This window comes from Diceros bicornis, chromosome 18, assembly GCF_020826845.1.
Source record: "Diceros bicornis minor isolate mBicDic1 chromosome 18, mDicBic1.mat.cur, whole genome shotgun sequence".
NCBI classification, from domain to species: Eukaryota; Metazoa; Chordata; class Mammalia; order Perissodactyla; family Rhinocerotidae; genus Diceros; species Diceros bicornis.
In genome coordinates this window covers 29,411,696-29,437,465 of record NC_080757.1, presented here as the reverse complement: position 1 = coordinate 29,437,465, position 25,770 = coordinate 29,411,696, and the positions used below count along the sequence as shown (strand labels likewise).

At 46.7% G+C, this 25,770-nt stretch overlaps 1 protein-coding gene across 2 annotated transcripts; it reads left to right on the top strand.

Annotated features, from left to right (window-relative positions):
- Positions 1-488: 488 nt before the first annotated feature.
- LPO (lactoperoxidase) lies at positions 489-24,679 on the top strand. Of its 2 annotated transcripts, XM_058560580.1 has the most exons (12): positions 489-564; positions 1,509-1,596; positions 5,924-6,084; positions 7,486-7,603; positions 8,000-8,129; positions 8,909-9,112; positions 10,615-10,939; positions 12,584-12,744; positions 22,105-22,357; positions 23,192-23,365; positions 24,039-24,276; positions 24,462-24,679. In XM_058560580.1, exons 1-12 carry the CDS (start codon positions 489-491, stop codon positions 24,667-24,669), a joined length of 2,136 nt encoding a protein of 711 aa, XP_058416563.1. In that variant the 3' UTR covers positions 24,670-24,679. The 2 variants fall into 2 exon arrangements, with proteins under 2 accessions (XP_058416563.1, XP_058416564.1); XM_058560581.1 differs by lacking the exons at positions 1,509-1,596; positions 5,924-6,084.
- Positions 24,680-25,770: the final 1,091 nt, after the last annotated feature.

The following is a 25,770-nucleotide window of genomic DNA, read 5'->3' as shown; positions in this document are numbered from 1 at the left end:
CAAGGGAAAAGAGGGAGGGGAACTCCAAAGATGTGTTCCAGGTTCCAGCATTTCTTGAACCTGTGATAAGATTTCTCAGGTACAGGACCTCCAGTCACGGGCTGTCAGGGTAGAATTGGACATCCTGGATAACTTGGTCTGACCCCCTCACTCCGCCGGCCAGGGGCCCAGAGATGTTAAGTAACCTGCCCAATGTCACAGAGCTAGTTAGAAAAAATGCAGAACCACAAGTCAGGACCTCTTCATCCCAAAGCCTGAGTTCCTTCCCTTCCACCACTGCTTCTTTCCATGTCTCCCAGTACCCAGCACGGGCCTGCACAGATGGCAGATGCTTAGTTAGTTATCATGGTTTCCCCTTTTCTGTCTCAACGTTAGCGTGTCTGGTGTTCCCCGGGCTTTCTCTGACTTACCTTCCCCTTTCTGTGATTCATCTCCTCGCATGGGAGCTCTATACGGCTCACCCCGTGACCCTGGGTCTCATTTCAGCAATGCGGGTCCTTGTCCATCTCCCAGCCCTTGTAGCTTCGCTGACCTTGCTCCAGGTTGCAGCGTCCGCCTCAAGAGGTGAGTGTCTCCCTGTATTGGTTTCCTTGGGGCTGCTGTAACAAAGGACCACAAACTGGGTGGCTTAAGACAACAGAAATTTATTCTCCCACCGTTCAGGAGGCTAGAAGTCCAAACTCAAGGTGTCAGCAGGGTCATGCTCCTCTGAAGGGTCTAGAGGAGAATCCCTCCTGTGTTTTCCCAGCTTCCAGTGGCCCCCGGGCAATCCTTCGTACTCCTTGGCTTATAGCTGCATTCCTCCAATCTCTGCCTCCATCTTCACATGGAGGCATGACACACACTTCTTCTCTGTGTGTGTCATCTCCTCTTGTTGAAAGACCACCAGTCATTGGATTTAGAGCCCACCCTAACCCTGTACCTGTATGACCTCATCTTAATTAATTATACCTGCAAAGACCCTATTTCCAAATAAGATCACATTCTGAGGTTCTGGTTGGACATGTATTTTGGGGGATACTATTTAACACTACACTCCCCTTGTTCACAGAATGCATCCTGCCCCCTGTGCTCCAGACCCTAATATGAATGAAAACAAGGAATCCCACCTCTACCCTACACCATCCCCTTCTCTACTTCAGGGTCCTGGTGATCAGCTAAGCCCTTTGATCTTACTTAAGGGTCCACCTCACCAAGAACCAGAAAAATTCCTTTAGCCCAGTAGCCTGAGCCAACCTGAGCAGTTGCATACCTTCTTAATCCCATCGCTGGGTATTCTAGTGGACTCCTGAAGAGCAATTTTGACATCTTACTGAGGATCGGAGAGAATTCTTCCCATTCTGTGGTTTTTCTCCTTGAAGATTCTTGTGAATGTTTGCTAATATTGACCTTCTACCTGCTCAGATTTGAGAGATGGGGGTAATGGCTAAGAAAAAGGGAGACAGAAGCAAAGGGCATCTTGAAAGAGTGACGTCTGATATCCTGCTCCTTGCTTCTTCCCCTCCAAGAGCAATCTCCCAGGACTACTGCCATCTCTGATGCTGTGAATCAGGTCAAGGTCCAAGTCAACAAGGCCTTCCTGGAATCCCGAACCAGGTAGGTGAGATGCATACACACAACATACTTCCCTTCCGAGGCTTCCTGTTAACAACAAGCACATCTAGGCCAGACCTGACAAACCAACGAGCCAAAGCAATTATATAACCTGCCCTTCCACCTCCGCATATGTGGCAAGTAGGAGTACCAGCCCACAACTCCTAAAACCCTCAGCCTATAAATTACCTTGAAGAAGAAGTCTAATCTAATCCAATAAACACTTTCTTCCACGTGGCTGAGTGTTTCCTTGGGTCATGCTTTCCAGAGTTTCAGAAAGGCAGTAGGTAGAAGCTGTCCATTCATTCAACTAATACTAACTGACTTAGGTCAGGTTCCGTGGAAGCAGAACCTGAGACCTGGTTCCAGGTCTTATTAGGGGCAGCTGACTTATTAGGGAGCGCTCTCAGGAGAGCTGTCGCTGAGTGAGGGAGTGAAGCTGGAGGGGTGAAAGGAGGAAGTTAAGCAAGGATGTGGTTTAGGTCTAGCCTCAGCTGACTCCACAGGGAGATCTGGAGCATAGGTTGCACCTCAGAGTCTGTCCCGCCTTGGAGCAATGAAGTGGAGGTTTCATCTGCCCAATGCTTCCTTGACATCAGTCAGATGTGCAGCAGGCTCGGGGTTGGGGGTGAGGGGAATGACACACCGTGTAACTACCAGGCACCTCCTTATTATTTTTACCTTATTATTTCCTTTCGCTGTCCCTTTCCACCAGACTAGGGGCTTCATTCCTCCTTGGCCCTTGAACGACCTCTCAAGCAGACCCATCACTTTTTTGCTGACTTTAGATGACAAGATGTACTCTGGTCACTCCTAGTCCCACCAGCAGTGTCCTTTCAGGAATTTAAATGTCAGCATGAGAAGACAAAGACCAGAGCTGCTCACTTCCCTCAGCTAAGAGCTGCTTTAGGCTTATAGTGAGAGAGGGGAGCACAGTCTGCTTGTCCCTCTCTCCTGTGCTCCTCCTTCTCCCCCAGCCCAGGTTTCTGACTCCTTAGGGGTTCAGCTGGGGAGGCAGGAGAGATACAGGATGGCAAGTCACCTGGACAACTTAGTACCTCATGGGGGGTCAGAAGCTCCCTCTTGGGCACCTTCCAGCTCTCTGAGAGATTCTGTTGCCAACTCCCTGACCCAGGGAAGTTTCTGGCCTGTAGCTTATATGGCTCCAGCCCTCAGCCTGGAGGGAAGCATCCGGCTCACTCCCTCTCCCTCCACACCCTCTTGAGCCAGGTTCCTTTTAGGCAGGCTCCAGAGACTGAAAGCTTTGCCCTGCTGCTGGAGATGTGCGTATTCAGGGCCCAGTGCCGCCCTGTCTGGCTTACTCCGGCGTCAGGTGCACAGCGCCAGCCACCACTTCCTTTCTTTGGCTCTGGGCAGATGTCAACCATGACTCCAGGACACACAGCCGAGCCCTCCTCTTGAGGCCGTTGTCACTAGAGTTAAAGCTGACGGGAAGCCCCATGGTGGTGGGAGGGAAATGCCTGGTACTTCAGCAACTATTTCCAAATGAAAATTCTTTCTCTCTCCTTAACTTTAATCCTTTTATAGCCCCAAGGTGGGGATAGAACAAAAGCCACAAAATCGGTGTTCATCACCTCCTTTGCAAGTTGTACACAGGACGACTAGCCCTGCTTTGGAACTCATCCCCACTGGGTCGTTCTTGGACTTAAGGGGCTCGTGGAGATGTAAAGAATCACATTTAAACATCTTGCTACACAAGGGCAGAAACGGACAATCCAGCTACTTGTGATTTGTGATAAGGACAATGAAGGGAATAAACAGAGCAATGGTTGCTACTTTAGGTACAGGGATCAGGGAAGCCTGATGGAGGATGAGAAGGAGCCAGCCATGCGGAGAGCCAGGGGGATGGCATTCCAGGGACTGGGAACAGTACAGGCAAAAGTCCTGGGGCAGGAAAGAGCTTAGGGTGCTTAGGAGACAGGAAGAAGGCCAGTGCTGGTGGAGGTGGTAGGCAAGCAGGAGAGCACAGGTGAGGACAGAAAGGTGGACCCCAAGGGCCATAGAGTCAGAAAGCAGATAAGTGGGTGCCGGGGGCTGAGGGGTGGGGTGGGAGGGAGGAATGGGGAATGACTGCTTAATGAGCATGGGGTCTCCTTTGGGGGTGATGAAAATGTTTTGGAACTAGGTAGAGGTGAGGATTGCACAACATTAGGAGCATGTATGCAGGAAGCAGATGGATTCATCCATGTCCCAGGGTAAGCCAACGAAGTGATTTAATCAGAGAGTGACATGGTCTGCTTTTCATTCTAACAAGCTCCCTCCAGCAGCCCTGTAGAAAATGGATGGGAGAGGGACAGGAGTGGAGGCAGGAGCCCAGATAGGAGGCTGCTGCGGCCGTCCAGACGGGAGAGGACGAGGGTGGAGGCCTGGAGATGGAAAAAGAGTCCCTCCAAAGCCCTGCCTGCTCCCCTGGAGCCCAGCCCCGAGGTAAAGCAGGAGGCGAGTGCCTGGTGAGTCAGTGTTCAGGCAGGAGAGCCGTGCAGAGGAGGGCAGGGGAGGAAGGGAGGAGCACCCGGACCCTGGCAGGGGGCCTTTCAGGTGGAGCCCTGGGAGGCCCAGCATCCCACCTTCTTTGTTCATGGGGTAGGGGCCCCTTTGGGACCTGGCTGATGATGACAATGGCGCTGATGCTAACACGTGTTTATTCTGTGCTTCACACAGCTCTAGGTACTTTATATTCCTTCCTTCCCCAAATCCTATGAAGTGCTTGAGTGAACTATATGAAATAGCTGTTTTCAAGGTCAAAATGATCAAATAGCATGGTTCAACCTAAGGTTACTATCATGCTCCTCATTTTATGGATAAGGAAACTGGGTACAGAGAGGTTGAGTAACTTGTCCAAAGGCACACAACTAGTAAGTGACGGTCAAGAGTCAGACCCAGCCAGTGTGTTCAGAGGTCACACACAAGGCCCTGATATAAGGAATACTATGATTCCCATTCGCAGAGGAGGGGCAGGTCACTCAGAGATCATATCAGTAAACCAATCCTGGTGGAACCAGGATTCACACCTTGCCTCTAGGCCCAAACCCTAGGTCAGTGCTGTCCAATAGAACTGTCTTCAAGGTGACATGTTCTATGTCTGTGCTGTCCAATACAGGAGCCACTAACTACACTTGAAATGTGGCTAGTGCCACTGAGGAACTGAATTTTTAATTTTATTTAATTTTAATGAATTTCCATTTAAATAGCTACATGTGGCTAGTGGTTACCATAGTGGACAGTGCCGCAGTCTGGGCCACTGGGCCACAATGTCTCTTGCAACACCAGCAAAAAGACAATCTGGCTTATTTTCTGGGGTGCATTTTATCGAATTGGGGAGAGGGTGGAAGGGCTAGGCCTGATGATTGGAGTGCAATCATTACAATCGTATGCCTGCCCCACTCGCTCATGGACCCCCCCCCAGGTTGAGACACGTGCCCCTCACACTTGAAATAGACTTAATACCCTGATCTATAGTGACAGGCCATGTGTTACAGCCAGTGAATTGTACCCCAAAAGCAGCATTGTCTTTCGTGCGAATTTGAGCCACTTCCAATATTTCAGAGGCTTAAAGCCATAGAGATCATCTCATAGAACCCCTCATCTCCCACATGGGGAAACTGAGGCACAGGGAGGGGTAGACAGTTCTCATGGAGGGACTTTTCTGACACTACCTTGCCCTCAATCATCTCTGTGTTGTCACCAAATTCTTAGTAAAAGGGTTTTTGGCTTCTCATTTTGTACATGGGAATTAAGAATAAAAAGGCTGAACATCTGACCCGAGAAATGGTCAGCAAGAGGCTGGAAGCCACAGCCCACATCTCAACAACCTCCACACTAACTCTAGAGCCAGGTGCCATTAAGGACGTTTTCATGGGCAGAACTGAAAGCCCATCAGCATGTTATTTCTAGAATTCTCAGTCCACCAGGCTCAGTGAGAGGCCGGCTACATGTCAGGGGTTCCTCAGTCTGAATTAGTACGTCCTGGATTTTGAGTATTTTTGAGGTTCCCCAGTTGATGCTGACGTAGCCAGCACAGCAACCCTCTGATTCTAATTCAGGAAGCGCTCATGTCCATCTGCCTGCTTTCCCTCAGACCCAGACCCAACAAAGCTTGATGACACGCTGTAGCTTCCTCCTCCCAGAAGAGATTTTCAGAGGCATCAGAAGAGAAACGGGGAAAGCTCCTGAGAGCACAGGAAGTGCTCGTCTCCTGCGTGCCACCCACCCCCCTTGGCTCTCCCTATACACACACCTCTCCACATCCCTTCTACAGGGCTGGAGCTGAGAGGCCCGGTCATGACTTCCCCATTGCTCTCCATTGTAGGCTGAAGACGGCCATGACCTCTGAGGCGCCCACCACTCGACAACTCTCCAAGTACCTCAAGCATGCCAAAGGCCGGACGCGCACGGCCATCCGCAACGGGCAGGTGTGGGAGGAGTCCTTAAAGAGACTGAGGCGGGAAGTGGCCTTGACCAACACCACAGGTACAGAAAACCCACTGGTCCTCTGATGGCAGGAAGGGGTCATCTCTCTGCAGGAGAGAGCAGAAGACACCAAAAGCTTTATTCCCCGTTAGGAGCCACCTCCTCAGAGAGGCACTCCTGTCTCCCCCTTCTAGAATAGTAGACCTGCAGAGCAAGGAGGGGCTGAGAGGACAGCTAGGCTTTCTTTTGCAGAGAAAGGAACTTAGGCCCAGCAAGGTCACATTGCCAACTCCAAATGAGGGGACATTCACGCTCTTTGTATAATACCATCTGTAAGGCCTCTGTCCAGAGGAAGTACTAACGTCAGTAAACTTGGGCTCCCTGTCCAAACCACAGTGTCACCACTTCTGCCTGTGAATGGGACATTTAAGCCACCTGTATCAAGGGGATTTACTGGGATTATGTCACAGGAGATAAGATTTGCATCTCGTTCTGGGTAACACGGTGCTGAAACAATGAGCTGATGGATCGATCGTGCCCTCCTCCAACCTCTCCACCCCCAACCCTACCAAATGTCACAGTTCACGGAGGGTCATGGAGGAAAGGGTTTGGTCCTGACCAGAGGAAGAGGCTGCAGGTTCTCCCTGGGAAAACATCACGAGGGGGAAGATACTTGGCCTAGGACTTGGGCACATCCCAAAGATCCAAAAGAAGGAAACTGGAACAAGGTAGGGAGAAGTAGGGAGCACTTTGGATTCTGAGACCCAAAAGGTGCTGTGGTTTGAACCCTGGCCCCTGCCAGCTTTCACAGATGATCCCCTTGGAGAGGCCCCCATAGAGCCAGATTCCCTCGCCTCTCTTTCATTGCAGGCACCAGGATGGATCAGAGGCTGCATTAGGAGGTGGGCAGCTCTCTCCACTCTGTGCCCACATGGAAGCCTCTGATGCCTCAAGCCCCCACGATGTTACTCCTCCCAAGACCACAGTGCCCCTCACTTAAAAATGACCTGTCCCTTCTCCACGACTTTCCTATCTAGATTTCTGCTTCTTGGTACTTTAGATGTCAGAGAAGTTTTAGAAGAAAAGCAATCTTACTAAACTAACTCATACTAATGTGTACTTAACCTCTTGGGGGCATTTTCATTCTAAGAGATCTGTTGATTCAAATGATAGATAAAGAATTACTAACAATTCTGGGGGCTTTCGCAGTTACTATCTGTGTGGACTTGGGCGAGTCTCTTGAGCACTATGGTCTCAGTTTCTACTCTGTAAAACAGGAATTAAAATTCTTACTTGAATGGGTTGCCAGGATTAAATGAGAAACTGCCTGAGAAATGCTTACTTAGAACATAGAATGTATTCCAGAAAATGTAAGTTCGCCCTGGTTTCCGTTTCCTGCCTCCCCCCAGTGCCTCAGAATGGAGAAAGAACTCAGCCCCTGTGGCCTGCCTTCTGTTTCAGACCCCGGCCTGGACTTGACTGCACTCTCTTCGGAGGTGGGCTGTGGGGCCTCTGTTCCTGTGGTGGAATGCGACGAGAACAGCCCTTACCGCACCATTACGGGAGACTGTAATAACAGGTGAGGCGGTACGCCCAACCCACCTGCCCAGCCCACCTGCCCAGCCAGGGGCTTTCCAGCTTGGGCATTCCAGGCAGAACTCCCACTGCCTTACCCTCCTGGACTTGCGTCTCACCGGAATCTGTTCTGTTGGAACCCTCCCCTAACTTCCTCACCTTCTAAAAAGACCACTGTAACCCGCTGGAAGTAGCACCTTTCCCCAGGGCAGAGGAGGCCCGCGCCTTCGGGTGGTGAGAGTAGTTCAGAAATCCCACGTATGAGAGGCACCTCCTCCGCGCTCCCTTTCCCTCGAACAGAGGCTCCCAGTCCTTCCCCATGGGATCCCGTGGGGTTTGCGGAGAAGCGAACCCCGGAGCTGACCGGCGGAGGCTGAGGGCGGGTCTTGCTCGGTTTCAGGAGGAATCCCGCGCTGGGCGCCGCCAACAGGGAGCTGGCGCGCTGGCTGCCGGCTGAGTACGAGGACGGGCTCTCCCTGCCCTTCGGGTGGACGCCGGCGAAGACGCGGAACGGCTTCCCTCTCCCGCTGGTGAGGGCGGGCCTGGGTGGGGGCGAGCCCCGAGCAGCAGAGTGAAGGATGGAAGAGGAAGGGGAGAGGATGCACTCCCCAAACACACATGGAAAGGAAGAAGAAGAAATAGGTGGGAGGACAGAGGGACGCGCAACGGAGTCGCAGGAGAGAGATGGAGATATGGACTTGCTCCTTGGTGATGTTCCCCCAAATTGCCACTAGAGGGCAGCAGATCTCGGAGCCCAGAGCCCAGCCCCATGGTGGTCACGTCCCAGCCCACAGGCCAGATACCCTGGGGTCTCCCAGGCAGATGGCCTCCCCGCCCCATCCTGCTAGAGCTTACCCTGCTCCAGCCCCTGGAGTGCATCAGCTGTTGTTTGCCTGGAGGTCCTATCTGCTGGTGTCATCTGAGTTGGCAACCCCTCCCCAGAGCCCCTCTCCCATTCCCAGAAAACCTGGCACCTCCCTGTAGTACTTACTTCAGGGGCAGCCTGTCTTTGTTTTCCCTCTCCTTGGTGGAAAGGGCACTGGCCTTGCAAGTCATCAAGTCATACAGACCCACATTCAGTCCCATCCCTGCCCCTTTGTAGCTGCAGGACCTTGGAGAATTGACCTTACCTCTCTAGGACTCGGTCTCCTTGTCTACAAAATGGGGGTGATGCCACCCACCTCACAAGCTTGTCGTGGGGATTAAATGTACCTGTTACATTGTAGGTACTCCATAAACTGTAGTTGAATCTGAATCCTCAAAGCACTTTTTCCTCCAATCCTCCCTCCCCTTCTGTTTCCATCTGTAGGCCCGTGAGGTATCCAACCAGGTTATAGGATACCTGACTGAGGATGTGCTGGACCGCGACAGATCCCTGCTCTTCATGCAGTGGGGTCAAATTGTGGACCACGATCTGGACTTTGCTCCCGAAACCGAGCTGGGGAGCAGTGAGTACTCCAAGACGCAGTGTGACGAGCACTGTATCCAGGGAGACAACTGTTTCCCCATCATGGTAGGCCGCTCAGCTGCCTGTCCCTGGCAAGCCCCTTGCCTCCCTCATGTAGCAGATGTTCCCAGCCCGTCAGCTAGGGTCTCTTGGTAGACCTTGAATGCTGACTTGACAGCTTCCCAAGCCTCACACATGCATTCATTCACTCATCCATTTATTCAGTAAATAGACATTAATCTTCTACTCCATGCCAGGATCCACAGGTGAGTAAGACATTGTTCCTTCCCTCAAGGACAAGGGGCCTGTGTGGGAAGTAACCAGTAATGGCAAAATTGGGAAGTTTGGGGAGGGTTGTCTGCATCCCTTGCCCAGCAGCATTGGCCTCACCTGGGGACTTATTAGAAATGTAAAACCTCAAGCTTCATCCAAGACACTGGGAAACAGAATCTACATTTTACTGGGATCCCCAGGAGATTAATTTCATACACAGTAAAGTTTGTGGAACGCTGCTGTAAGTCATCCTGGGGTCTGAGAAGGCTACTCTCAGAAAGAGCTGAAACTTGATAGATGAATCAGAGTGAGCAGCAAGGATTTGTGGGAGTTTCCAGAAGGCAGAGAGAGGAACTTGCAATGGTGCACCTTCTCTTCTTATTTATGGATTTTACAGTTAGAGAGTGATTTATTTACTCAAACAACAAATCAAGGCTATGTGCTGTGGTATAAAGAACAGGAGCTGTGGGGCCAGCCCGGTGGCGTAGCAGTTAAGCGCGTACACTCTGCTTCAGCAGCCCGAGGGTTCGCAGGCCTGGATCCCGGGTGCGCACCAACACACCGCTTGTCAAGCCATGCTGTGGCGGTGTCCCATATAAAGCAGAGGAAGATGGGCATGGTTCTTAGCCCAGGGCCAATCTTCCTCGGCAAAAAAGAGGAGGATTGGCATCAGATGTTAGCTCAGGGCTGATCTTCCTCACAAAAAAAGAAAAAAAAAAAGGAACAGGAGCTGTGGAGTGAGGTCAATCTGGATTTGAGTCTCACATCTTTCTTTTCTGGTTTGTAAGTTCTTGGGAAAATTACATAACCTTTCTGAGCCTCAGTTTTCTCCCCTGTAAAATGAGACTGAATTATCTACCTTACAGGGTTTCACGAGGACCAAAGTGAGATAAAGTATGCATAATGCCTAGCACATGGTAGGTCCAAAATACATCAGTGGTAGTTGTTGTTAGTAGTAATTATTAACAAACCCTTCCAGCTCATGTCCTGCTTCCCTATCCAGGGATCTCAGGACTCCCTCCCCACCAAAAATTTGGAGCCTTTGCTATGAAAGATTGAATGATTCCCCTCAGCCCTTTTATATAGCGGGATATAATGAACTTCAGGGTATTGCAGGTCCAGGATGTGTAGTGTCAGCAGGAGGCATCTGAAGCCTGTTTGGTACCAGGGTCCCAGGAAGGCGCCATCAGCATCTTTTCCAGCTGCATCCAGCTGTATCTTCCACCCTGGGGAGAGATTGCCAGGGCCCAGCTGTGCCACCTCTGCCCCGTCACCCACCCCCAATCTCTTTGCAGTTCCCGCCCAATGACCCCAAGCTGAAGACTCAAGGGAAGTGCATGCCTTTCTTCCGAGCCGGGTTTGTCTGCCCCACTCCACCTTACCAGTCCCTGGTCCGAGAGCAGATCAATGCTCTGACCTCCTTCATGGACGCCAGCTTCGTGTACGGCCCTGAGCCCAGCCTGGCCAGCCGCCTCCGCAACCTCAGCAGCCCCCTGGGCCTCATGGCCGTCAACCAGGAGGTCTGGGACCAGGATCTGGCCTACCTGCCCTTTGTCAGCAAGAAGCCGAGCCCCTGCGAGTTCATCAACACCACTGCCCGCGTGCCCTGCTTCCTGGCAGGTGAGTCGAGGCTGGCAACAGAGGGGCCCAAGGACAAGGGGATTATCCTGAGGACTGAGAGCAGAAGGAGGCCAGAAAAACCTCACAAGACCACTAGGCAGCTTCCAGAGAAGCTTTACCGTTGCTTTTTCTCATCATCTTCTTAAAAAATGCACACCAAGCCACCACTGCCTCTGGCACTGGTCCAGGACTGGCAGAAGGGCCCAGATGAATATAGAGTCTAAGAACACCTGTTCACTGTAAAAAAAATAAAATAAATATATATATATATGTATATCAAGGAAGTCCAGAAAAGCACTAAGAAAATCCACAAAATCCACCCACAGATAATCATTGTTAACATTTAATGTGTATCTTTCTTCTATCATATTTCTTCTATCATATAGTTCTACATTGTTTTACAAGATTGAGGTCCCACTCTAAATGATGCTTTATAACCTGATGTCTTCATTTAACAGGTCACATCATTAAATATTCTTCTATAACACAATTTTTAATGGCTGCCTCGTATTCCATGACATAAATTACCGTAATTTATTTTATCAACCCTGTCTGGAGACATTTAAGCTCTATCTAGTTTTTCTGTGATTTTTTCTTGTTGTTTTTTAGGTTATGAACATCCTTGTTGATGAATCTTTGTGCTTATTTTTAATAATTTTATTAAGATAACTTCCTAGAGGAGGAAGTTCTAGATTAAGAGGAATGTATATTTTTAAGGCTTTTTATAAATTTGGCACAAAGCCCTCACTTCACACAGCCGGTGCACAACCAAAGCCCCCAATTCTGTTCATTCCAGGAGTTCGGGCTCTCCTGGTCCTCTCTGCCTTTGGCTTGTGGAGGCCTTCTCACTTGCAAAAATCCACTCTCTCATGACAAACCCCCTGTCCACCCAGATGTGGCAGAAGGCTGGTCCGTGGGCTCAGATCTCTTGGATTCTGTGTCCACACATGTCTCACACCAATCTAGACACAAAACTGAGCCCTTTCCTGTTTTCCACAAAAGTATCCAGTAAGACCAAGCATTTGTAAATGTAATAGACTTTCTTGAAGATTAGAGGACACAAGAGGAAGTCTCTTGTGAAACACCTGGTGTTTTATCATTTCACTGACCCCCCCCCCAAGCCCCTTCCTCCCTCGCTCCCCATAGCCCCATCTCTAGATTCTTCTCCTTTATTACATAGAGGAATTCAACCCTACCCAGGCTCCTAGCCTCGACTGCATTCCTAAAACCTTCAAGGTTGCTCCACACAACAAAAAGCCCCTCGTTTATTTGTACGGCCAAGCCGGAGAGGGCAGTTGGGATTGTAATTAGCAAAATTTTACTTTTCAATGTCATCTGTAGTCTTTATCACAATCTTGTGAGGTCGGCCTTATTATCCCCATTTTCACAGATATGGAGACTGAGGCTTAGAAACATTAGGTAATTTGTCCCAAGTCACACAGCTAAAAAGTGTGTGTGTAGAGCTGAGAGTCAAACCTATGAATCCTGACCCCGACCCCTTTCCACCCGACTTCCCTTAAGTTGACTGGAAGGAGGGGCTTAGGAGAGGGTGTCTTTGGGGCACTCTCATTTATTTCTTGGTGCAGGTAACTGGTTTGGGGGCTGCTCAAGGGGATCCCACCTTCCTGCCTTCTGGGCTTTCAGGGGATTCCCGAGCCTCGGAGCAGATCCTGCTGGCTACTTCCCACACCCTCTTTATCCGAGAACACAACCGGCTGGCCAGAGAACTAAAGAAACTCAATCCTCAGTGGGATGCAGAGAAGCTTTACCAGGAAGCCCGGAAAATCCTGGGAGCCTTCGTGCAGGTACAGAGGCCCGGGAGCACTGCCACACACGCTTGCCCGGCTTCCACTGCTGGCTCTGCCCTCTGCTCGCTGCCACATCTCCAGCTACCTCCTCCGCTCTCCACACCTCCACTTCCCCCTTCCTCTCCTCTGCTCCTACTTTCCCATTGTCTCATTCTCTTAAGCTCTCCCTTTTGTTTCTTCAGCTTCTCTGCCCCAAAATGAATCCCTGCATGCAGAGTGTTGGAGAGTCATTCATCTGTCCGTCACTTGGTGTGCCTGCCCCACTGGCATCACTGAGATCACTCTTGGGACTGTTACATATCGGTTATTTTGGTTATTTTGATTCGATTATCTGTTTTTTGTTTTTTTTGAGGAAGATCAGCCCTGAGCTAAGATCCACGCCAATCCTCCTCTTTTAGCTGAGGAAGATTGGCCCTGGGCTAACATCTGTGCCCATCTTCCTCCACTTTATATGGGACGCCGCCACAACATGGCCTGACAAGCAGTGCGTCGGTGCGCGCCTGGGATCCAAACCCAGGCCTCCAGCAGCAGCGGAGCGCGCGCACTTAACCGCTACGCCACGGGGCCGGCCTGGATTATCTTCTTTTAAAATTCTCTACACCTAAGCCACATGTCTCAGACATAGTCAATTGCTATTGTTAGTTGGCTGATTGACTAACTAGAAGAGACTTAGCAAGGTTGATATATTGATATTAACCGTGCACATGTTTTTTATTTTTTTATTTATTTATTTTTTTAAAGATTTTATTTATTTATTTTTTCCCCCCAAAGCTCCAGTAGATAGTTGTATGTCATAGCTGCACATCCTTCTAGTTGCTGTATGTGGGACTCGGCCTCAGGATGGACGGAGAAGTGGTGCCTCGGTGCGCGCCCGGGATCCGAACCCGGGCCACCAGCATCGGAGCGCGCGCACTTAACCACCAAGCCATGGGGCCGGCCAGCACATGTTTTTTAAACACTTGATTCTGAAATAATTGTAGAGTCTCGAGAAGTTGTAAAAAAATATATATACATGCACCTAGCCTCCCTCCGTGCTAACATTTTGCGTAACTATGATACAATATCAAAAGCAGGAAGATAACATTGATACAAACCATAGAGCTTATCCAGATTTCACCAGTTAAAAATGCAATCCTCTTTGTGTGTGTGTGTGTGTGTGTGTGTGTATCCATGCAATTTTATCACGTGTAGCTTCATGTAACCACGACAACAATAAAGATACTTAATTCTACCATCACCACAAGACTCCCTCATGCTACCCTTTTATAGCCACATCCACCCTCCCCTTTCCATATCCCTAACCCCTGGCAACCACTGGTCCGTTCTCTATCTGTGTAGTTATGTTATTTCACGAATGTTACATAAATGAAATCATGCAGTATATATATATCCTTTTGACATTGGCTTTTTACATTCAGCATAATTTCTTTGAGGTTCATCCGAGATGTTGCATTTATCAATAGTTCATTCCTTTTTGTTTCTAAGTGGTATTCCATGGTTTGTTTAACTATTCACCTATTGAAGGACATCTGGATAGTTTCCAGTTTGGGGCTCTTATGAGTAAAGCTGCTATGAACATTCGTGTATAAATTTCTGCATGAAAATGAGTTTTTATTTCTCTGGGATATATGCCCAAGAGTGCAATAGCTGGGTCATATGCTAAGTCCGTTTTTAGTTTTAAAAGGAACTGCCATGCTATTTTCCAGGGTAGCTGGACCATTTTTACATTCCTGCCAGCAATGAATGGATAATCCAGTTTCTCTGCATCCCAGTCATTATTTGGTGGCATCACTATTTTTTTTTTTACCCTTTCTTATAGGTATGTAGTAACATCTCATTGTGTTTTTCATTTCCATTTCTTTAATGGCTAATCATATTGAACATCTTTTCATGTGCTTATTTGCCATCTGTATATCCTCTTCAATAAAATACCTGTTCATATATCTTGCCCATGTTCAAACTGGATACTTTGTCTTTTAATGTTGAGTTTTGAGAGTTCTTTATATTCCAGATACAAGTCCTTTATCAGATATGTGACTTTAAATATTTTCTCCTATGGGGGCCGGCCCTGTGGCGTAGCGGTGAAGTGCGCGCACTCCGCTGCTGGTGGCCTGGGTTCGGATCCCAGGCATGCACTGATGCACCACTTGTCAGGCCATGCTGTGGCAGCGTCCCATATAAAATGGAGGAAGATGGGCACGGATGTTAGCCCAGGGCCAGTCTTCCTCAGCAAAATGAGGAGGATTGGCAGGGATGTTAGCTCATGGATGTTAACTCAGGGCTGATCTTCCTCACAAAAAAAAATATTTTCTCCTAGTCTGTACTTTTTCTTTTCATTCTCTTAATAGGGTCTTTTGCAGAGCAAGAGTTTTTAATTTTGATGAGATCAAATTTATCAATTTTTTCCTTTCATGGATTGTGCTTTTGGTGTTAAGTGTCAAGAATTCTTTCCCTAATCCTAGGTCCCAAAGGTTTTTCTCCTTTTTTTTTCTAGAAGTATATGTTTTACATTTAAGTCTATGATCTGTTTGGGGTTAATTTTTGTATCAAGTGTGAGGTGTAGGTCAAGGTTCACTTTTTTCACCTATGGATATCTAATTGCTCCAGCACCACTTATTGAAAAGGCTATTTTTTTCTCTATTGAATTGCTTTTGCTCTTTTGTCAAAAATTATTTGGGCATATTTATGTGAATCTATTTCTGCATTGTATTCTACTCCATTAATCTATGTGTCTATTCCTACACCAGTGTCTATTTAATTACTGTAGCTATATAGTAAGTCTTAACATCAGGAAGAATGACTCTCTCCACTTTATTCTTCTTTTTCAAAATTGTTTTGGCTATTGTATGGTATTTCCCTTTCCATATATATTTTAAAATTAGCTTATTTGTGTCTACAAAGAAAACTTGCTGAGATTTTGATAGGAATTGTATTAAAACTATGGATCAATTTAGAAGAATTGACATCTTTACAATGTTGAGTTTTCCAGTATATAAATACAATATGTCCCTCCAAGTATTTAGGTTTTCTTTGGATCTTTCATCAGCACTTAGTAATTTTTATTATACAGATCCTGTACATGTTTGTTACATTTGTACCTGAGTATTTCATTTTCTTTGGAGGAATTGTAAATGGTATTACATCTCTTATTTCAGTTTCCACTTGTTTGTTATTAGTATATAAAAATGTAATTGGTTTTTGTATGTTGATGCTGTATCCTATGACCTTGCTGAACTCAATGAGTTCTAGGAGTTCTGTAGATTCCTTGGGATTTTCTACATACACAATCATGTCTTCTACAAATAAAGACAGTTATAGTTCTTCTTTTCTAATCTCTATGTTTTTTATTTCTTTTTCTTGCCTTATTATAGTGGCTATAACTTCCAGTACTATGTTGAATAAGAGTGGTGAGAGCAGACATCCTTGTCTTCCCAATATTAGAGGAAAAGCATTCAATGTTTCACCATTAAGTATAATATTAGTTGTAAATTTTTTGTAGATGCTCTTTAGGAGGTTGAGGAAGTTCTGCTCTATTCCTAGTAGAATCCTGAGAAAAACACTCTTAGAAAACTGAGAGTTTTTATCATGAATAGATGTTGAATTTTGTCAAATGGTTTGTCTGCATCAATTTATATGATCATATGACTTTTTCTTTTTTAGCCTATTCTGCTTGCTTTGGGTTTATTTTGCTTTTCCTTCTAATTTGTTGAGGTGGGAACTTAGATTATTGATTTGAGAGCTTTCCTCTTTTCTAACAAAAGTATTTAGTGATATAAATTTCCCTCTTAGCTCTGAGTTAGTTGCATCCCACAAATTTTGATATGTTGTATTTTCATTTTCATTCAGTATGTATTTTTTGTTTGTTTGTTTTCTTTCAGACTTCCTCTTTGGCCTATGGGTTATTTAGAAGTATATTATTTAATTTCTAAGTATTTGGAGATTTTCCTGTTGCCTTTCTGTTATTGATTTTTAGTTAGATTCCATCATGGGCAGAGAATACATTTTGTATGATTTCAGTTCTTTTAAATTTGTTAAGGTTTGTTTTATAACCCTGGTATGGTTATCTTGTTGAATTTTTCATAGGTCCTTAAAAAGAATGTGTATTCTGCTCCGTTGGGTGGAGTGTTCTGTAAATGTCATTTAGATCCTGTTGGTTGGTGGTGCTATTCAGTTCTTCTGTATCCTTGCTGATTTTCTGTCTAGTAGTTCTATCAATTGCTGAGAGTAGGGTGTTGAAGTCCCCAGCTATAATTAAGAAATTGTCTTTTTCTTCTTTCAGCTCTATCAGTTTTTGCTTCATGTATTTTAAAGCTCTGTTGTTTGGTGCATAAACATTTAGGATTGCTTTATCTTCTTGATGAATAAATCCTTTTTTATTATGTCCTTTTTTGTTCCTAGTAATTTTCTTTGCTCTGAAGCTAATTTTATCTAATATTAATATAGCCACTCTTGCATTTTAAAATTAATGTCTCCATGATATATCTTATTCCATCTATTTCAACTTACCTATGTCATTATGTTTGAAGTGAGTTTCTTGTAAACAGCATATTGTTGGGTTACTTTTTTTTTAAGTCTACTCTGCCAATCTCTGTCTTTAAATTGGTGTATTTAGATCATTTACATTTAAAGTAATTATTGATGTGTAGGGTTTAAATCTGCCATTTTATTATTTGTTTTCTGTTTGTTCCCTGTTTCTCATCCCTCTATTGTTATTGTTTTCTTGCTCTTATGAAGGTTATTTGAACACTTTTTTTTTTTTTTTTTGGTGAGGAAGATCAGCCCTGAGCTAACATCTGCCAATCCTTCTCTTTTTGCTGAGGAAGACTGGCCCTGGGCTAACATCCATGCCCATCTTCCTCCACTTTTTATGGGACACCACCACAGCATGGCTTGACAAGCAGTGCCTCAGTGCATGCTCAGGATCCGAACCGGCGATCCCCAGGCCACCGTAGCGGAGCACGTGCACTTAACCGCTTGTGCCACCAGGCCGGCCCCTATTTGAACACTTTTTGCAGGTCCATTTTGATTTTCATATATTGCTTTGTATAGTTTTCTTAAGAGTCGTTCTCAGTGGGCCGGCCTGGTGGCGCAAGCGGTTAGGTGTGTGCGTTCTGCTGCTGGAGGCCCAGGTTCTGATTTACTCATTACATTGTTCTTCTCTCCTTTCTGAAAGTCCTAGCCTTCTTCTTTTATCATTTTCTTTATGTTTAAAGAGTTTCCTTTAGTCATTCTTTGAGGATAGGTCTGTTAGCAATAAATTCTCTTAGTTTTCCTTCATCTGAAAATGTCTTTATTTCCCCTTTATTCTTGAAGAATAGTTTTACCAGATACTAGATTCAGGGTTGACAGTTCTTTTCCTTCGGCACTTGAAAAATGTGGTGACACTTCCCTCTGTCCTCCATTATTTCAGATGACAAATTCTCTGTTATTTAATTTGGTGTTCCTTTATAGGTATGTGTCATTTTTCTTTGGCTTTTTTTAAGACTTTTTGTTTGTGTTAAGTTTTCAGAAATTTAATTATGATGTGTCTTGGAGTAGATTTCTTTGGATTTATTCTGTTTGAAATTCATTCAGCTTCTTGAATCTGTAAATGTATGTCTTTCACCAATTTGGGGAAGTTTTCAGGCATTATTTCTTCAAATACTTTTTCAGTCCCACCGCCTTTCTCCTCTACTTCTAGGATTACATTAATATGAATGTTAGATCTTTTGTTATTGTCCCACAAAACCCTGAGGCTGTGTTTGAGGGGTTTTTTGTTGTTGTTTTTTTCTTTTTTTGTGAGGGAGATCAGCCCTGAGCTAACATCCATGCCAATCCTCCTCTTTTTGCTGAGGAAGACTGGCTCTGGGCTAACATCCATGCCGATCTTCCTCCACTTTATGTGGGACACCGCCACAGCATGGCCCGACAAGCAGTGTGTAGGTGCGCACCCGGGATCCGAACCTAGGCCACCAGCAGCAGAGCGTGCGCACTTAACCACTACGCCACGGGGCCGGCCCCTGAGGGGGGTTTTTTAAGTCTAGTGTTTATTTAGTGTATTTTCTCTCTGTTGTTCAGATTAACTAAATTCTAATGATCTGTCTTCAATTCTATCCTGTCATCTTCACCCTACTACTGAGTCTATCCAACAAGTTTTTTATTTCCTTTAGTCAGTGTATTTTCAGTTATATAATTTCAATTCATTTCTTTTTTTAATAAATTCTACTTCTTTGCTGAGATGTTCTGTTTTTTCATTTGATTCAAAATAACTTATAATTGATTATTGAAACATTTCTATTACAAGTACTTTAAAATCTTTATCAGATAATTCCAACATCTAATTCGTGTCGGTATTGGCATCAGTTGATTGTCTTTTCTCCTTCAAATTGTGACTATCCTGGTTCTTGGTATTATGAGTGATTTTCAATTGTATCCTATACATTTTAGTTATTATTTTAGGAGACTCTTGATTCTATTTAAACCTACTTAAGCAGGTAGTTACCCTGTTTAGGTTTGGCATGTAGGTCTGGCATATTTTTGTGGGCTTTAGTTCCAATTACAGTTTAGTTTCCTGAGCCTTTGCAAAGCTATCCTGGTCTACTTCATTCTTCTGGTGCTTCTGGGGTTCCCACTCAATCCCTGCTGACGCTGTCTGAAGAGTGGGAAGGTACTTTCCTGGCTGCCTTCTATTGCTGAACAACGTTCCAGTGGAGCAGAAGCTACTGCACCTGGGTCTCTTTATGCCATTGGGTGAATAACAGAGAGACACAGGGCTTCACGGCTGACACTGCTGCAGGCAGATCAAACCATCTACCAGCCTGGGTTGTGGATTAAAGGCTGGGATGGCCAAGAGCTTGGGTTGTGAAGTGAGTTTGGTGTCTCTTTACTAGGTCTCCGCTGGACTTCCCCTGTCCCAGTCCTTTGGAGAAATAGAGAGAAGGCTTTTGTTGGCTTCTTTTGTCTCTTCCAGTTAGAGGGTCCAGGTTGCCAGCCTCTCATGTACCCAGTCTGGAACTCACTATGTTGTCATTCCTCAAGTCTTAAGGTCCTCAGCCAGTCCACCTTCTTTCCAGCTTTCAGAGTCTATTTATTGTTGTCTGTTGAATAATTTCCAGGGTGTTTAGTTATATTTAGTGGGGAAGACTAAGGAAAACTGAGTCTGCTCTATCTTGTTCTGGAAGCAGAAGCCCGATGCACTTATTTTTAACAATCAAAGAGATTTATTTCTTCTCAAAATCTCCAGAAGTCAATATTTATAAAAAATTTTTGGACCCAGAAGTCTTGCTGCTGGAGATGTTTGTAGGAAATCATCCAAAGAATAAAAAATATCAACCTAAACATTATCCAAGTTAAGACTTATATTAGTTTGCTCAGACCGCCATAACAAAATATCACAGATTGGGTAGCTTACACAATAGGAATTCATTTTCTCATAGTTCTCTGGAGGCTGGAAGTCCAAGATCAAGGTGTTAGCAGATTTGGTTTCTCTTGAGGCCTCTTTCCTTGGCTTGCAGATGGCCACGTTTTTACCATGTTCTCACATGGTCTTTCTTCTGTGTGTGCATCATCCTGATGTCTCTTCCTCTTCTTATAAGAACACTAGTCCTATTGGATTAGGGCCCCATCTTTATGACCTCATTTAACCCTTTGCAGGCCCTGTCTCCAAATACAGTCACATTGCGGGATAGAGCTTCAACATATGAATTTGAGGGAGACACAGTTCTATCTATAACAAGGCTTTTTGGACTACAAGAAAAGAAACCCACTCAGGCTAGTTCAGATATTCAGTATTGGTTCAACCCTATGCATGTGTCAAATGGAATCTAATAAGAGTTTCTCCCGGAACCCCAGAGCAGGGAGTATAGTTGGGCCTCAGCAAGGGTTAGAGCCAGAGACTGGAAACTATCTGGAATTAGGGCAGCTATTCTCATTCTGTCTCTCCCTCCTCTCTGGTCCTCCCTTCACTTCTCCATTGTTCTGCACTTTCTCTCCGCAAATGGATTTTCTCTGCTTTTCTACACGTGGTAGAAAATGACAAACCATATGACCCCACCTGTCCCCTCAGATCAAGCGCCATCAGAAGCAGTCTAGAATAGCTGTGTCCAAAATCTACGATCCTGAGAGAGAGAATCTGACCAGCTTGGTCTGGTGCCACAGCTGGACCAGTCCACTGTGGCCAGAGGCAGGTTCTCTCTCCTGCTGCCTCCCACAGCCTGAGGAGCAGACTGCCTCTCCAAGGATGACTTCCCCAGAGTCTATGCTGCTGAGCAAATTGGAAACAATCTAAGAGTAAAGCAATAAGAGAAGAACTTATGAGTGCAGCAGAATATTATACACATTTAATTACATAATAATTGTGAACTAGGTAGAAATGTGAGAAATGTTAAGTGAAAAAGCAGAATGCAGAGGTGTGCGTTCTCTAGGATTACAACTATGTAAAAATGTGTATCATCTAGACAAAGATTAGAAAGAATAAAAAATTAATATAATTATTGTGCTACATGATGGCATGATTTTTTATTTTTTCAAAAATTTATCAATTTATGTTAGTTCATTGTTTTGAGTAAAACAAAACCAGAAACTGATCTCTCCATGGTGCAGCATTTCTTTCAGAACTGGAGATTGTGGGCCGGCCCGGTGGCTTAGTGGTTAAGTGCGCGCGCTCCGCTACTGGCGGCCCAGGTTCGGATCCCGGGCGTGCACCGACACACCGCTTCTCCGGCCATGCTGAGGCCGCGTCCCACATACAGCAACTAGAAGGATGTGCAACTATGACACACAACTATCTACTGGGGCTTTGGGGAAGAAAAAAAGGAGGAGGATTGGCAATAGATGTTAGCTCAGAGCCAATCTTCCTCAGCAAAAAGAGGAGAATTAGCACAGATGTTAGCTCAGGGCTGATCTCCCTCACAAAAAAGAAAAAAAAAAAAGAACTGGAGATTGAACAAACTTCCCTTGGTTACCATGTGAATCATTCCTGTGGTTATTCATTCCTTTCGCCCTGGCCTATGGGGAGAAGTTTATTAATATGACATTGTTATGTTAAGGTGACACACAAGGACTGTCACTTAAGCTTCAAAGTCAGAAATTTAGACCAAAGATGACAAAGAGAGTACATATCTAGTGCCAATCCAATGACTGATCAGTAGAGCCCGTGTTGAAACAAATCATGAGAGATCAGCAGAAAGAATGCCATGATCAATTAGCAATGTCTGCGTGGTCATAGGAAGAGAAATTGGGCACATATGCTATCCATTTGCCATCCTTGATTTTTGACCACTCATCCTTCTTGACCGCAGCTCCTCTCCAACCTTACTCTGCGGACGTTTAAGGCTTTTCATGCTTCTCACTTTCCTCATGACTTGTTTCTCCTTCCAGATTATCACCTTTAGGGACTACCTGCCCATTGTGCTAGGTGATGAGATGCAGAAGTGGATCCCTCCATACCAAGGCTACAACAAAAATGTGGATCCCCGAATTTCCAATGTCTTCACCTTCGCCTTCCGCTTTGGCCACTTGGAGGTCCCCTCTACTGTGTTCCGCCTGGATGAGAATTATCAGCCATGGGGGCCAGAACCAGAGCTCCCCCTGCACACCCTCTTCTTCAACACCTGGAGGATGGTCAAAGACGGTATGTCCTTTCAGGGAAGCGCTGGCACCTGGCTGTCTCACTCTGCAGCCTGCCTCTGGGGAAACCTGGCTTGGAAGTCACACTCCAGGCACTTCCTGTGTGACCTTGGACAAGTGAATTCACCTCATTGAGCCTCGGTTTCCTCGTTTGTAAAATGAGGACAATAATAGTACCTATCTCACTAGGATACACAAAAAATTAAGTGAGATATATGATTATATAATTCGTTGTTATTTTTATTATTATTAAGCCTCCTCTGGCCCCTAAGGTGCCTGGATTTTCCCTACCTCTTTCCCTGCCTCAGGCTTCTCTGACCCCTGTAGAAGGAACTCATGGGTTTGGTGAATAAATTGCTCTTTTCTGCTCCCCTCTAGGGCCTTCCACCTCCATCAAGTGCCAAAAGTTAGACCCCGCTCTCCTTTATCCTAGGCTGGGCTGTGTTGAAACTGGCTTTCCTGAAGGACTGACAAGTCACGGCAATGTTCTAGAGACTTCTGCCACCTCTTCCCCTGCTGCAAAGTTCCTCAGGGGAACAGATGGAAGGAGAAGGAGCCAACTGTCTGAATTAGAGCTTGGAAAAAATCCTGAAGCTTATATTCATGCATCATCCCAGGAATGCCCCTTTCTTCCACCCCCTAGGTAGGCAGTCTGGACTGCCCCCAATGCCCCAGCACAGCCTGCAGGCTGCAGTGTGCTCTTCTCTCCCCGCTTCCAGCCTGAGACATGCAGTTGGCCCTGCTTTCCCCTGAGAGAAAAATGTCTGGAGGGGCTAGCAGTGCAAGATGTCCCCACCCTACCCCCATCCCCAGGATGGCCTCTGGGTCTCCCTTGCAGGTGGAATTGACCCTCTGGTGCGGGGCCTGCTGGCCAAGAAGTCCAAGTTGATGAATCAGAATAAAATGATGACAGGAGAGCTGCGCAACAAGCTTTTCCAGCCCACTCACAAGATCCACGGCTTTGACCTGGCTGCCATCAACATACAGCGTTGCCGGGACCACGGGATGCCTGGTGGGTGGGCCTGGGGTCTGGCCTGGCCTAGGGACTGGGGTTCCAGGGGACTCTCTTCTATAACCCTGAGGATGTGATCAATTCTAAAACAGAAAGCAGAGATGCCAGTTTTTAAAACTCACTGTGCTCATCTGTGAAATAGAATCTTCCATTCTCCCTAATGCAGAGACAAGAGAACATATCTGGTGCTATCTTGGAGCTCCTCAAATGAAAAAGAAATCAACAACTGACTTGTAAAACCAGTTTAGAAGCCCAGAAAAGATTAAGAGAAGGAGAAGAGAGAGAAACCAATGACTATTGGACCTTTCTTTTGTACCCATGAAAGGCAATTTAATGTTGTAATTAAGAGCCAGACTGCTCGGGTTCAAATCCCAGCTGCACCATTTCTAGTTATGTGACCTTAGGCAAGTTACTTAATATCTCTGTTCTTCAGTTTACATATTTGTACAATGCTTAGAATAGTGCCTGGACCCACAGTAAGCACCATATAACCTACTAGCCCTCTCGAGACTGAAATGCCACAGATATAAAACAATGGATCGCCACGTCCCCCGTCCCAAAGGCCATGAGTCCAGACTTTCTGGGGCTGATGGAGCTGGAATGGGTATGTCCCCAAGGGGGGCTGTGGACAAGAAGTTCCTGGGATGAGACAGCTTCAGCCTCTCTGCCCTAGGGTACAACTCCTGGAGAGGCTTCTGTAACCTCTCACGACCCCAGACGTTGGAGGAGCTGGACGATGTGCTGAAGAACAAGGGGCTGGCTAAGAAGTTACTGGATCTCTACGGGACCCCTGACAACATTGACATCTGGGTGGGGGGCATTGCTGAGCCCCTGGTAAAAAGGGGCCGGGTGGGGTCTCTCCTGGCCTGCCTCCTGGGGAAGCAGTTCCAGCAGATCCGCGATGGAGACAGGCAAGTGAGACATCAGTGGGGAGGGTGGGGGAGGGCAGACCCTTCTCTGAGGTGGGTGTCCCAGTGTCCTTCGTGAGGACTACCTCAGACCTTAGCATGTTCCCAATGACGTCCTTCCCCTTTGGCTCAGTGGGGAGGGGCCAACAGCCAGGCTGTATAGAGAGACTCTGCCTCTGTCTCTGCAGGTTCTGGTGGGAGAACCCTGGGGTCTTCACTGAGAAGCAGCGGGACTCTCTACAGAAAGCGTCCTTCTCACGCCTTGTCTGTGACAACACTCACATCACCAAGGTCCCACTGGACCCATTCCGGGCCAACAGCTACCCCCACGGCTTTGTGGACTGCTCAGCCATTGAGAAGCTGGATCTCTCACCCTGGGCCTCAGTGGAGAATTAGGGGCCTGGACTCCACGGCCTCTCAGACTGTGCAGTAAAGCTCCCTTTTGTCCACGACGCCATTTCAAGCAAGTTCAGTGAGCTCTCCCTGAGACTGCCACACCCCAGCCCCAGCACTTCTTTTCCTCTGGGTCTCTCTACACTCGCCAGATGCAGACCTCGCTCAAGCCCAGCGCCAGCCGCCTCAGCCTTTCCAGCTCTGCCACTGAATCCCACTGCTCCCACCCCATCCTCTCTGCCTGGGGAAATTCTCCTTTCTGCCATGCATAGACCCTCCGAGATGCCCTTCCAGTCTAGCTTGCCAGATGTCACCGATCTTCTCCCTGGAACAAGTCTTGGCTGAAGCCTTTGCACCCCTATCCTTCCTCCTGCCCTCTCAAACTAGATTGTAAGCTCCGGAGCCAGGACTTCAGCCTGCTTCTGAGTGTCTCCCAGCATGGTGCTCGGCACACAGTAAGCGCTCAATAAACATCTGATGATTGACAAAAGATGCTGCCAGTGACACTGTTCCCTTCTGGAAGGCAGGCCTTGGAATCACTGCCAAATAAGTAACAATGTGTTTACAGTCCAGATGTGTCTAACCACTAAGATGTCATGTGCATGAGTCTGTGGGGTGAGAAGGCATGGTTCGGTGGGATTTCAAAGAGCTCTCAAAGAAAAGGAGGAGGCAAGGGGCTCCTGGTGAAACAAGCAGTGGCTGTGGAGTGGCAGGAGAGAGGGCTTGGGGTGGTGCCAAGGGATCAAACAGGGAGCAAGTGCAAGCCTGGATTCCCCTACAGCTCAAGTTCATGTCCCTTCCAGAAACCACTCTGGGAAACCCCTCTTCTTCTAGGGTAATCCTTGAAGCCTGTGAGGCCTCTGAAGGGGCAGCTCCAGAATATTCCTTGTGCGGCTGCCCAATACATATTCATGTGTTCTTCTTTTAAAACAACCCTCTGGGTAAGGTCAGCGCAGCCGGGGCCTCCAGGTCCCCTGACTGGTGGGGTGAGAGTGGGAGGCACTTAGCCTTCCTGTGGGAAGAGCCCAGGAGTCAGACCTGGGCTGCAGCCCTGGCTCTGGCACCCACTTATTCAAAGCCTGGATGAGTCCCTTCACTTCTCTG

Bases quoted from the DNA above. Each gene is read 5' to 3' on its own strand.
- LPO (XM_058560580.1), top strand. From the start codon at position 489: ATGCGGGTCCTTGTCCATCTCCCAGCCCTTGTAGCTTCGCTGACCTTG. The intron at 565-1,508 runs GTGAGTGTCTCC...TTCCCCTCCAAG, and splicing joins TGCAGCGTCCGCCTCAAGAG to AGCAATCTCCCAGGACTACT. The intron at 1,597-5,923 runs GTAGGTGAGATG...TCTCCATTGTAG, and splicing joins TTCCTGGAATCCCGAACCAG to GCTGAAGACGGCCATGACCT.